The sequence below is a fragment of the Triticum urartu genome, chromosome 4 (genome assembly GCF_003073215.2).
Source record: "Triticum urartu cultivar G1812 chromosome 4, Tu2.1, whole genome shotgun sequence".
In the NCBI taxonomy this organism is placed as follows: domain Eukaryota; kingdom Viridiplantae; phylum Streptophyta; class Magnoliopsida; order Poales; family Poaceae; genus Triticum; species Triticum urartu.
In genome coordinates, this window is record NC_053025.1 from 10,119,152 (window position 1) to 10,133,476 (window position 14,325).

At 43.6% G+C, this 14,325-nt stretch overlaps 1 protein-coding gene across 1 annotated transcript; it reads left to right on the forward strand.

Annotated features, from left to right (window-relative positions):
• The first annotated feature begins 4,880 nt into the window (after positions 1-4,880).
• Positions 4,881-14,033, forward strand: LOC125553391 (homeobox protein knotted-1-like 4). The gene is made up of 5 exons (XM_048717178.1): positions 4,881-5,120; positions 5,296-5,412; positions 5,682-5,793; positions 13,126-13,382; positions 13,513-14,033. Exons 1-5 carry the CDS (start codon positions 4,881-4,883, stop codon positions 13,741-13,743), a joined length of 957 nt encoding a protein of 318 aa, XP_048573135.1. The 3' UTR covers positions 13,744-14,033.
• Positions 14,034-14,325: the final 292 nt, after the last annotated feature.

The window sequence follows — 14,325 nt, forward strand, 5'->3', positions numbered from 1 at the left end:
AAAAATGTGGGACTGCTCTAGAGGTTATACTCCAATGTTATACATTGCAGTGTTTTTGGTTACCCTTAGAAACAACAATGTGAACCCCAACTTGGAGGCAGTGTTGCCTCCAAACACTTCAGGTGTTCTTACACCCACACCTACATTATATTGGATTTGGGTATATCAGGACCCATTTCCTATAACTTAGCAAATTATATAATTTTAGGGAAATGTTTGGAGTCAGCCAGCTGATCTTTCTGTGCGCGTCCACCGCCTTAATAATCGTCGGGTCTCGTTTGATCAGATGGCTCAAAAACAACTGATAACCCATATTTCAGGTCTACAACTTGGCCCCAGTTGCAATTACTTTGACCGCAACAAGGGGATTGTTACAGACTAGACACAAGGCCAGCCGCCCCACATACGTTCCCCGTCATCAGTGGAGACACCCTACTACTGGATTGGCTCAGTTACTTTGTCCTCACACTTCCGGAGAGCACATCTCCACTCCTTGTCGCCGGACGCACCCGATGGCTGCCGCGCCATTGCCGAATCTGGCCAAGCACGGCCACCCGCGAACGTCGCCGGATCTTAGCCAGACACTACCACCCAAGACATGTTGTCACTACATCGGCTCACCTAGGGACGCCCCTGCCGCCATGGTAGCCTCTGCAGCCGGCTCCGGTCGCCATTGCCCCGCGGCCCCGTTGCAAAAAAAATTGCAACAAGACCCATGTTGCACAAAGAAAAACTGTAACAAAACTTGTCTTGCAAAAAAAATCTACAACTTGACCTATGCTGTAAAAATTTCTGCAACATGACATTGTTGCAGAAATTTCTTGCAACAGGTCCTGTGTTGCAATGATAGAAGATGGCGCTCGGTCGCTCAATCTGCTAGATCCGATGGCTCACGCGACGCGTAGCAGCGCCTATTTTTTATTTGAATATTTGAAAACTTATAAACACATTTTTTAAGGACACCGATAACTGTCACGCGTGTGGGTGTTAAGGGGTCTGCCCACACATTTTGTGTGGTGTCTAAGCGGATTAGCCCACACGCCTACGTGTGGGCAAAACAAGTAATGCCCACACGCCTTTCCTTTTTCCTCCCGGTCCTTCTCACACGTCTACGTGTGGGCGAAATAGATAAGCCCACACGCCCGTACGTCAGGCCTCCTGCCTCATGGTCCCGCACGCCCCCGACTGACATTCATCACGCGCTCCGCAGTTGCCATAGTCCGGACCTCTCTTCCATGTTCGTTTAACTGCAGTTGCCATGTCACTGAACTACAGTTGCCATGTCGGACAACTACAGTTGCCATGATTGCTCAACTGCAGTTGCCATCTCAGGTCAAGTGCCAGATGCCATTTTTGGACAACAACAACTGTTGTCATGTATAGTCTGGTTTACTATAGTTGCCATGATTTGAAAATTTTAGGAGTTGGCACCTAGTAACACTAGGCATTTGCCGTGTAGTGCTACAAAAGAGACGTGGTAAAAAAACATGTTCGGGTAAAAAAAAAAGTTGCCATCTGCTTACAAGCACACTAGGGCAGTTGCCATGTACTCTACAAAACACATGGCAACTGACATGTTCGGGTAAAAGAAAGAGTTGTCATCTGCTTACAAGCACACCAGGACAGTTGCCATGTACCCTGCAAAACACATGGCAACTTGCAGCTTTGAGTGTGGGAGAGGAAACGGGCGTGTGGGCGAACTGATAAATGCCCACACACCAGCCCCTGTGTGGGCGAACTGCTAAACGCCCACACACCGATTTCTCCGTATGATGAAAACGAACATGTGGACGACCGGATGAGAATGCCCGCACACCAGCCCAGTCCTACGTGGCACCACAAACATGCTAAGATTCGTGCAATCACAAACGGACGTGGATCCACGCGTGTGGGCAAGATGCAAACGCCTACACATGTGGGCGTTAGTGTTTCTTTTTTTAATTAAATTTTCACGAATGGCATGCATACCGCGGGGATACACATCTCCGGCGTCGACACATCCAGGGAAGCTCCAAAACCGCAAGCCGCAATCACGAAAAATCAATGGACTGACCAAATAGTTTCGGCTCTGTCGCAGCGCAACCTTAATAAATCTAAGGCTCGGTGCCATTGGCCGGTCGCCGTCCGCGTATGAATGGCGCCGCTGTAGCTACCTCGGCACTGCAGCCGGGCAGCGACAGCCGGCAGGTGGAGCAGAAAAACGGATGAGCTAACGAAGAAAGGCATAAATAATCCCATCTTTTCCGACGATAATCTGTTGTTGTTCGACGGTACGACGAGGCCTGGGCGGCTCCCATGTCCGTGAGGTCTCCATCGTCTGCAGTGCGCGCGCTTCATTTCTCGACGAGGTGCGGTGTGAACTTCTAGCTGAGGTGTGGTGCCTTTCCGAACTGCTGTTGCGGTATTTATTACCATCTCTACAGTGCTGGCCTTTTCTTGACAGCGAAAGGGTCATAGTGGCTGAAAGGCACCCCAGGGAAAGAAGTTTACACATTTGCCATCAGTTTGAACCCTAATTCAGCTTTTGCCATCGTGTTTTTTTGTTGCGGATAAACTGGGGAGTTTTATTCAACCACTGAAATGAGCAGTAGTCGAAAGAAAATAAATCTAAAAAGCGCCACAACCGGTGATATATAGAACTGAAATTTTTGAAAACGAGGATCACCTTCGACCTCTGCATCAATCGATGCATATCGTAACAAAGTCATGAGATCCAAAAAACTCATGAAATGAGCAGTAGTCGAAAGAAAATAAATCTAAAAAGCGCCACAACCGGTGATATATAGAACTGAAAAGTGCCACATCCGGCGATAAAAAATAAGCTACGGTGCCTATACACCTAGCCTATTATTAGCTCGCCACCCGAATCGGCTAAAAATAGAAATGAGCAGTAGTCGAAAGAAAATAAATCTAAAAAGCGCCACAACCGGTGATATATAGAACTGAAAAGTGCCACATCCGGCGATAAAAAATAAGCTACGGTGCCTATACACCTAGCCTATTATTAGCTACGGTGCCTATGCTACCGTTTTCCAACGGTTGCATCCAATAATCATAAGCTCTCTGAAGTCCACATGAGTGAGTAAGGACCACATACGAATTGCACCCAATAACCAACGTTTAACTTACACTTAGATTGTACTATCACACTTCTGAATATTTTTCATATTATATACTTCCTGTATTCCACAATGTAGCGCGCCCATGTTTTCCGAGATCTAATTTAGACCATAAATTTAACCAACGAGACCGACTGCAACAGGAGCAAAAATTATACCACGAAATTCGTATTTTCGATATGAATTCAATTGTATGGTATAATTTTTCCTCCCATCGTAGTCAGTCTTGTTGACTATCGATACAAATTTAGTGGTATAATTTTTGCTCCCATCACAGTTGATTTTGTTGACTAAATTTAGAGTCAAATTTAGATCTCGGGAAGCGCGGCTCGCACTACATTGTAGAATGGAGGGATTACATGCTATAGATGAGTGATTATGTTCGTATTTAGTATGTAGATTGAGCTTAGACTTTTCAATGTTGAAATATTTTTTCTTCATCAATTTTCATTTTTGGATGAACTAGTTGTGCATAAAATTCAATATAGTATCACGACCAAGAGATCTAAATTTACGACCTGTAGAAATACTAAATAAACTAACAAAACCACTAAAAATCTGACGTCAAATTTTTAGGCATGGAAAAGCTCACTTTTTCATGGCAATTTATATTGGCGTGATTATGGCAAATTTAGTTTGCAAGCACGGCAATTTTCGGCCAAAAAAAGAAATGAGGCGGATTTGCCATGCTCGCCCACTAAACTTGCCATCCTGGACGAACATAATTTTCCATGAAAAACGCTCGATTGCCACGGTCAAAAATCCGACGTCAGATTTGTAGTGGAGTCCATAAAACAACTGAGATTTATATCCTTCTAAGGTCCCGTCTAATATCTAAATACAATAGGACCGAATATAGTGGCTTGCCTAGCGGGTGCCATGACACACCCCGAATTTAGGGAAATTATTTACCATGTAGTCATAATTAGCTGATTTTTAAGGCCCATGCAAAGCCAATTGAAATGGACCTCAATTTTTTGTAAAGTGTGCACACCCTCCATTTTATCTCTGAGTCCGTTACTGCCCGAATACCCATTGAACGTCAGATTTCTAGGCATTGCAAATCAAATATTTTTCATGGAAAATTATATTCGCCATGGATGTAAGTTTAACAATGAAATTCTAGGGCATTTCTTAGGTTACCCTAATATGCCGTAGATATAGAATGATGGAAGTGTGTTATCAGAATCAAAAGGTCTCAAAAGTTTAAAACAAACCAACAAATATTTAGTAAAATTATTTGTGACCTTTTTTGCGAGAAAACTTTCGATCTATAATCTTCAACCATGACAGTACAATGAACACTAGAAATAATAAAAATCACATCCAGATCCGTACACCACCTAGTGAACTCTACAAGTATTGAAGTGAAGCGAAGGCGTGCCGCCGTTATCGTCCCTCCCTCGCTCGAGCCGGGCAAAACTTATGACCTTTTTATGTGAGTAGGATTGTTAAAATATGATATCCGATTGATGTGTGGGTTTTAGTATTGATGGTATGGTATAAACGTACAACCATTCCTTTTCTTGAATCACAATGCACTTAACAACAACAATTGTTCCCTTCCATTATTGACACCCCTTTCTTATCTGGATTACTGGCCAACTGTGCTGTGCCTGGATCTCTCTCTCTCTCTCTCTCTCTCTCTCTCTCTCTCTCAGCTTTTCCTTGACCTAGCTAGGGTCGGCCTGTCCTTCCGTTCCTGCACACTTAACCCCCTCGCTAGATAATTAGGATCAGCTAGAAGATAAGTACGCAAACATGGATCAGTTTCCCCTTCTTCCTAGTGGCTCCAAGGCCAACACCTCCACACCCTTGTACCTCACCTTAGACAACACAACCTCGGGGGCATCCACCTCACCAGTGCCGGAGCCGGCGCCGGCGCCGCCTGAACCTTCTAGACAATCCAACCATGACAGGGGAACGGATACAGTCAAAGCCAAGATCATGTCGCACCCTCTCTATCCTGCTCTCCTGACAGCCTTCATAGAGTGCCAGAAGGTACGTACGTCCTGGCCTCCCGGGTTCTAAGAACGCATGTAATATTGCGATTAATGGTTTGTTGCATCACAAAATCACCAGCGAGATTCTTCTTATTCTCTAGCTTTCTGTTTAAAAATTCTGTTCATCTCTGTACCTGTGCAAATTAGTGCTCCTTTATTTTGCCTTATCTAAGGTCGGAGCCCCGCCGGAGATTGTCGGCCGGTTGTCCGCCCTAGCCGGCGACCTCGATTCAGATCCTGGCGACCGGCGCCAAGACCCGGTGCCTGACCCAGAACTTGATGAGTTCATGGTAATATTTTGAAATTTCTCCATCCCAACTCTCCATTAGCTATAGGCATCTTAACAATCCACACTACTACCTTCCATGGAGGCTCGCGAGGAGAAGAGAATATATAACTTTCCATATGATACTAAGCTTCACCTCGCTGATCTGTGTGACTCAGAATCTACATGTTTAGCAGATGTAGCTACAGAATTCTATGAGACGAATAGTATGCCTGCACACGACATATCTATGTATGGTTTACAGATGAGTATGTTTGCTTTTCCCATGCACAGGAGACCTACTGCGATGTGCTGGTCAGGTACAAGCAGGAGCTCACGAGACCAGTCCAAGAAGCCGACCAGTTCTTCAGGGCCATGGAGGCGCAGATGGAGTCGTTTACGCTAGGTATATGCGCATTTGTTACAACTACTATTTGCTTTTCAGATTCAGAAATTGGGAACGGCAGTGCTGACTATTGCAGAGCAGGGAACCTAGTACACGATCGTTTGTCAATATACAGAGCAAATGCAAACAACAACCATGCATGTGGCAGTGAGTTATTCCTGTGCATCTAATTTACTAACAAATCTAAGTAGCACACGCATCTTTGCTTTTATTACAGTGCTGTGCTCTTGTTTTCCTGTAGAGAGAGGAGGTGTATGCATGCATCAATTTTGCTGGCACCATAATCATTATAAACTATTAGCATTCAGATGTTTTTATCACACAAACTGTTAATCTGATTAGCGGCATGTCTTCCTCACTGAGTTCTTCTCGAATTGAGGGCTTCGAGTTGTCATGTTTCGACGATTCTTTGTCGCCGGTAGCACTCATGTTATTGTACCTTGGTTGCCATGTTAGCATCAACCAGTTACCATGATAATAGTATTTGTTTACCACATGATAATTTATATGTCTAGGCATTGCAATGTTATGGAGATCTAGAGTGGGTATTCAAGTGTCAGCAAGTAATACATGATATCAGCTAATAACTAGGTAACCAAATTATTATATCATGGTAACCAAGTGGTTGTAATCTACCTATAACCAGCAAGTTAGTCACTCGAACCTAAAATTGCTCATAAAAAAAGTTGTCTAAATATCCTCAACATGGGATCTAATTTTCAAGATGATCTCGTTGCAACGAAGTCAATAGTACAAATGGATCGTCAATTGGATGCATAGATTAAGAGTTAAAGATTTTCAAAATCAAAAGAATCTTGCTCATATCATGCTTCGACTTAGTATAATGGAGTGGAACCATGTGGATTGTCAATTGGATGCATACATGTGTCCATGCATGTGCGGAAAAGAGAAGGGGTGGTGTCGAATTTAACAAATTTGATAATGGAGTGGAACCATGTGGACACCTCGACTTAGTATAAGCCACGAAACGAACCCACCATCCCTCTTCTCCGTATGCATGACATGTCACACATCTTCATCCCTTTATTATGCCTCCTCCCTGCCTCGCTTCCACCAGCATCATCCATTGCATTCTTCTTCTACCTACCTCTCTCGTATTGACTCATCGCCATTCCCTCCTCCCTCTACCACCACCACCTCATCCTGCTTAGGTGGCACGACAGTATTACATTTCCACCATTGGCACTGTCAGGTAGGTTCGCATTCACCCCAACTTAGCCATCATTTAGGCCTAGTGAAGAGCTCATTGCCTGTCATGTCCCAATCATAATTTCCTTGGTGGCCTCCTTGGTCGAGGTTATATCTCTCTCCTTTCTCTTTTCCCTCTCTTTCTGCAACCCCCCACCCCACCCCCACCCATCTTCTTCATTCTTCTCCTTCCTCCCATGCTCCTCCTATTACATCATTCGACGATGCAGGATTTTTCATCTCCTAAGACTAGCGGCCAAATGTTTGTTATGAATATTCTAAATTTGATAAATCTAGGTCAAAAGAGAATCCATCAAAACAAAACCAGTCACTATTATGTTATCAATTGAGAATCCTTTTGCTACCACCCTTTTGATTGTGTGCTAGGATCATTTAATGGTGTCATTATTATTCATTTCCAGTCAATGGCTAGTGCCACCATATAAATCATATATACATACATATTCCTCATGGTGAGTTGGATGCCACACTTCAATGGAAAAATGACTACACAATTTTTGCATTAGGGGACTCGGGAGGAGGTTGGAAGGGGAACTTGTGGAAGGATCAAGAGGTCGACTAGAGTTAGGTGGGGGTGAATAGAAGACTATAATATTTTTTAGCTTGTCTTAACAATTCTAATGATATGTGTGGATCAATAAGTTTCCTAGATTTGCAAGGAAAATCTAGTTACACCAGTTAAGCAAGAGCAACAGCTAGCTAGCAAGCACAAGCACAAAGTAAAGGAGTGGGAAATAGATTAATCACAAGTTGAAGACTAGGATGTATCCTGAAGTCCACACTCTTGGGAGAGTGCTAATCTAAGTTGGAGGGGTTCGAGGGTCAAAGCTCCCCGAATGCCAGAGTAGGCTCACCCTATCTCCTTGTGTCTCCCAGCAAAGGAAGGAACCCAATCCATTAGAGGTCGGTCTTGAGGTGACCACCAAAACCTTTAAAAACTTATCCGGAGCACACCATAACAAGGAAGCTTCCGGAAGGACTCCAGCCATCAAGGAGTCCCTAAAAACTCCATGAGTAAAATATCCACCAAGGATCTAGGGGGGGAGCTTCAATCCTTCCTTTGGTAAAACTGTAGATCAAGATCTCCTTTAGCTATCCCTAAAGTTTGAGCAAGATTGAGGCACTAGGGAAGGAGATCTCAAATATTTGAGATTCACATTAATAGAGGAAAAGAACTTGATTTGTTACCTTATTCATAGGAAAGAAGGTGGGCTTATATAGGTGGCCCCAAATTCAAAATGTTATGCAGTCATTCTACGTGCCCTGGGGCTCCAGGAAACATCTGAACATGCTTCGGGCTATCCAAAGAGTTACAACTCAGGAGTAGCATGCTTCTTGACAACCCAGAGATTTTGGAGCCCGGAGTTTTCGGGCGGTACCCGGGCAGGCTTAAGGCTTTTCTGAGAGCTGCAACTCAGGGGTAGCAAGCTTTTGGGTATCTCCGAGGCTGACCGAAGGTTCTAGGGTACATAGAACAGTTGCAAAACGGGGAATTTAAGGGCTCTCTCTTAGTCTGGGTGTGTTTCGTTGTGCAATATTCACATGAGTACGCGAGTTGATTCCAACCTCTTACTCCAAAGCTCATGCCCTCTTTAATAGTATGGCTTTCTTAATATCTCAAAGATGTAGAAATTCATTGGGAAGTCGTCTCTTTTCACTTTCCGAGGGGGGGGGGGCTCCGACCATTCTTGCTTACCTTACAATGTATCAACACACTATTTATAAACCCAAGCACTTGGTTGCATCACTAATCATGTTGTAATTAACACAAAACCACTTAGGAGCAAGTATGTCCTTTCAACTTACAGTTGAAAAATGTCAATGGATGCTAGGCATCCCACTGACTATGGTTGAGAAGAACACTAAATGTGTGATTTGATGCCAAAAGAGGATATAATTAGCCCGCTATCATTAGAAAGTGGCGTGCGATAGTGGCTAAGCTAGCAAAGAAGGTGGAAATGGGGTGGGTTTAATTATGACCAAAGAGCAGGTTTGATATGGAAGAGGCGCGATGGGAAATGGATTTGGGGAGAGAACACACTCACGGGGGTCGGTGGGACAATGCATTGGCTTTTTAGCTTAGGGACATTGCATTGTTGCAAGAGGGAATTTAAATTTGTTTACAAGGGTACAATGGAGTAGATATGAATCCATTCTATTAGACTAAGGTCTTGCAAGTCAAGGGGGTGTCGAGGGAGCCAATTTTTTATTGTTATTGATAAGGCCTACATATGAACTTGGCAGTCACTTGTTCTACACATAACTACCTAAAAAAACAAGTTCTACACCAAAGAGCCATAAGATGTTAGACATATAGAGTGAGACTTCTGAGGACACTCCCAATAGCTAGCTTGTAACTAGAACTTGCATATAAAGTTCACATAACACATTCAATGCGTAATCCATATTTCTTCTACTCATGTTATATTCATGTAGGTAGAAGATCAATAAAAAATAATTTTGTATTAGTTTATTTACATTTTGGTGGTATCTTGTTTAAAATACGACCTTCAACTCTTGCTTTGTCCTAGTTTTCAAGGTTTCGCGAGTAAAAGGTATATACAAGCACATCGTAAGCATTGTTTCCAGATCAAGCACTCATGTTTCAAAATAGTTAAGCACCTTGAAAAACATGCATGTTGGAACATTTAAATAAGTTAGGTACTTGCATGTTCTCCTTACAGTATTATCATGAGACTGGCCAAAGTGGGAGTAACTTCAAGATTAACATCGTGTCCAAGTCAGCAAATTTTCCTATATAGCAATGAGTTAATGAGGAGAGAGGTAAATTGAGTAACTTAGCTAGTTACTTCTATGAGTAACATCACATGTACCAAGACAAAATGAGTCTATAACCTAATAAATGAAGCTTTGCATGACACTACCCACTATAAAGATAATAACATAGTCTAGGATAGCATGTACTCCCTCCGTTCCAAAATAGATGACCCAACTTTGTACTTGGAACGGAGGGAGTATGTTACTAGTGTAAGTTACTCTCCACTATGACTAGTCTGATAGTCCTACAATACACGACAACACCGTGTTTAATCCACAAAGATGGCACGGGTCTTAAATTAGAGCCCCGATCTTTTTTTTCTAAACATGCAACACTCCTCCTGTCTTTGAATTAAAGTAGAACAAATGTTTTGTAGCTGCAGCGATCACAAAAAGTGAAAGGTTGCTAGCTGCAAGCTTGCATCAGCTAGCACAGTTAGGACGCATTTGATAGGCTGCATCAAGCCTAACCAGGTTCTAACGTGCTAATTACTCAGTTGTTTGGTTGCCTGGCCTGCATGCAGAAACTGACTCGCACGAAACTTAAAGCGCTTTCAGCCAGGCCCGTGGGGAACGTCCAGATCGGTCGTTTTCCCGGACACAAGTTCGGCCTAGTGCAATTTACACTACAAAGAGGATGCGACTTGGGCTTGATGCAGCCTGTATACACTGAAACATGCTCCACTGGGGCTGGCTCCATTGGGCCAGACTCTACCGAGAAAGTAACCAAACGCGTCATTAGTTACCCTACTATAGAGAGAGAGAAGAGAGAGATCCAGCTAATTTCAAGGGGTATCTGAACTAGCGTACATGGCGAGCCCACCAGCCGTGACAATTAATTACCCTACTAGTATGTGTGTGTGTGTGTGTGTATGTGTGTGTGTGTGTGTGTGAGAGAGAGAGAGAGAGAGAGATCCAGCTAATTTCTATCTGATGTAGCGTGCATGGCGAGCCCAGCAACCGTGACAAAGGTACGAGGAACGTACAGCGTCATGCAGGAGAAGGGTACAGATGGTACAGTAGATCCACCACGATTTCACTAGGCCTTGTCTGGCGCCTGCCTGCCGGCCGGTCGTCGTAGCCGTACGTCGACGACGACGTACGGGTTCATCAAGGGGGGACAGCAGTTAATTGCTCTGACTTGGTACGTAGGTTGGTCCGTAGGTGGCTACGCTTAGCCAGAGTCGCCAGTCGCCACAACAAGCGGTTTCCTTCTGCAATTGCATGTGGGCGCCTGATTCAGATGTTTGCTCTGTGGCGCTAGCTGCACGCGTCTGCCTTGATGTCCAATTACTCCGTGCTTTGTGACTTTGATTGATCCCGTGATGCGCTGGTTACATATGTGCAAGGACTGTGTGCAGCCTGGGGTGGGGCAACCACATGTTTTTGTGATTAATTCGCCATAGCTACCAGACGTGAATATACATAAACCAAAGAAACGTGTGGAGACAGGTACACAAACGACATCATCTTCCTCCCGGTCTTTGAAAAGGCATTCTGTTTCATGCATCTTGCAAGTTTTGGAAAATATATACTACTCCCTCCGTCTCATAATATAAGAACATTTTTGACACTAATATAGTGTTAAAAATATTCTTATATTTTGAAACAGAGGGAGTACATCTGTGGTTGGTTGTGACGACCACGCCAAGATGGGGATTTATGGGGTCGATCGTGCAACATGTTTCTAGTGTGTTGATGCCATCACCAAGGACGCTCTATTCTAACATATAACTAAGCTACACAACAAGCTTTACTCCTAGGATTCCCTTGTCTTTGGGCACTATATAACTTGTGAGAGCCAGGGGAACTAGCGAAACAAACGGTGGCGCCTTCTTGATTTGATGCGTCTAATTTTTCTAAGCAGCTAATATGTAACTCACTCTATTCAAATTACTTGGAGTTCTAGCTTTGTCATAAGTCAAACATCTTTAGGTGTGACCAAGCATACAGAAAAATATGCCAACATCTATCAACAACAAAAAAATTGTTTCACTAGATTCCCCATAAAAACATTTCTGTACTATATATATTTGATGTTTTATATACTAGAATATTTTTTCAATACACTAGGTACGTGCCCGTGCATTGCCACGGGGATCGAATTATTTTTATCTCAATAATTTTGTAGCCTGGTTCATGCATGGTAAGCAAATTAATGTAATCGAGCGGCATACGGGAAGCTGCGATGAAATATAGCGTGGAATTGAGCAACGTAATTTCATGTTATTGCAAAAGGTAAGTTAATTAAGATGGAGTTGATGTAGTGCTGTGAAAGGTAAGTAAATTAATTTGATTGAGCGGCGTACTTGGAAGGTGCGGTCAAATATGACACGGCGGATGAAAAAAACCGTTTGAGGGACATGGTGGGAGGGGGGACGGGTTGTCGAAGAGTTCAGCCTCGCGGGAAAAGGAACGCTACTTTTTTTTAGTAGAGACTTGATCAAATCTAACTTATTTTTCTTACGGGGAACTTAAAGAAGAACTTTGACTTAGAACAAAGGTAGCTTTAACTAATTTGAAATGCAATGAGTAGCTATTTAATACTGTTTTGATGTTTCTAAGAGTACTAGCAATACAAACAACTATTGCTAAGTTAGCTAAGTTCCACTCGATCTAAACAATGAGATTTATACATATGTATAAGGATCAAGTGGAAAATCACTGATGAGAAAGAGCTATTTCTAGGTCAAGTGAGCTATAGCAACTAGATGATACCCCCTGTGTAGCACCATGAATTAATTATAGTATATTTTAATAGGGTTTGATTGTATGAGCATGGATATTTGGATTAATAATGTATACATGATGTGTACCCTGATATTGGGGACACGCATGCATGCATGCAATTGAATGCTAAGCTAATTACGGTGATGTGTCAGTCCTGATGATGTGCCATAGTCCTAGTTGTATGTCCTCTAAAATAATTTGGCGTAGTTATTTAGATAGAGAAAATACTGGGTATATTATTAACTCCGAAGGCTAAACAACACTATGAGCTACTCGAATTTTCTCAGATCGGTTTGTATGTAGATTGTATTGTGATCCTTATAATATAAATAAGACATGTATTACCATGCAAAAAAAGTACTCGAGTTAATTAAGGTAAACATTGATCAGGTATGGTACTACAATTGAGATAATTAATTATGAAACAAGTACGATCAAATTTACAGTGTTAGATGTTTCACACACACAAAAACAGTGTTAGATCTATTCGGGAAGAACAAGATGCAAGGGCTGCTTACAATACAAGCATCTGAGATGACGGCCGCGAGTTCATCTGACATCCTTGTTTGCTGGATTGCCAATGTGACAAAGCAGATGACCACAGCTACGAAGGGGGCGGTTCCTCCGAAGACGAGCAAGAAATCGGCGACGTCGGCGGCCTGCCGGAGATCACGAGCCACTGCGCGGAGGACAAGGAGCTCAAGAGCCACCTCCTGAACAAGTACAGCGGCTACCTGAGCAGCCTCTGGAGGGACCTCTCCAAGAAGAAGAAGAAAGGCAAGCTGCCGAGGGACGCGCGCCAGAAGCTCCTGCACTGGTGGCAGCTGCACTACAGATGGCCCTACCCCTCGGTACGTACCTACACCGGTCATGCGTTCCACGTCGTTTTCTGTGTGTGTGTGTGTGTGTGTGTGTGTGTGTGTGTGTGTGTGTGTGTGTGCAAGATCTTTGCAGGAGTTAATGGCGTGCATGCCTCGGCAGGAGCTGGAGAAGGCGGCGCTGGCGGAGTCGACGGGGCTGGACGCGAAGCAGATCAACAACTGGTTCATCAACCAGCGGAAGCGGCACTGGAAGCCCACGCCGCCGGCCATGGAGTACATGTCGCAGCAACAGCACCCCTACGGCGGCCCTTCGAGCAGCTCTTCCGCCCCCTTTCGGACGACGGACGGGCATTACTTCGCCGGAGGAAGCGCGTATCCTCGTGGCCCCTGATGCATACATGGCAGGACGCCGTAGGTACGTACGTGTACGTTGGTATATGAGATGCACTGTGTGAGTGTGTGGTTTACTGGTGGCGTGTATACGTACAAAGCTAAATATATACACGGGAGGGATTTCAAAGGGGGATTGAGCAGCTCAGCTGAGTGCAGAAAGGCATTTTCGTGTAATGGTCATATATAGGGACCGGGATTTGTCATTGTATCCGTCTGTGTTTTGCATGTTTGTATAAGCGGCGGTGAACCCAAGGAGTCAATTCATGCTTTATTATTGAAGATAGATAAGTGGCATATAGAAGAAAAACGAGTGATCTTTATATAGTTGATTTGAATGATAAATTCTTGGACTAGAGGCTCTAATACACAACTTTCTGACTTTTAGTGCAAAGAAGTTTTTGTGATGTGTGACTTTGTGATATTTTTGTAACTTTGGGCCGGCTAGAATGCCACCTCAATGTTGACTAGTCAAATGAGCTGCAACGTCACACAAAACCACCTTCCCATCATCTCAGGGGGTAATTTAACCGACATTAAACACAAAGTGCAATGAGTCCTGAAAAGATGGCGCCGCCCACGC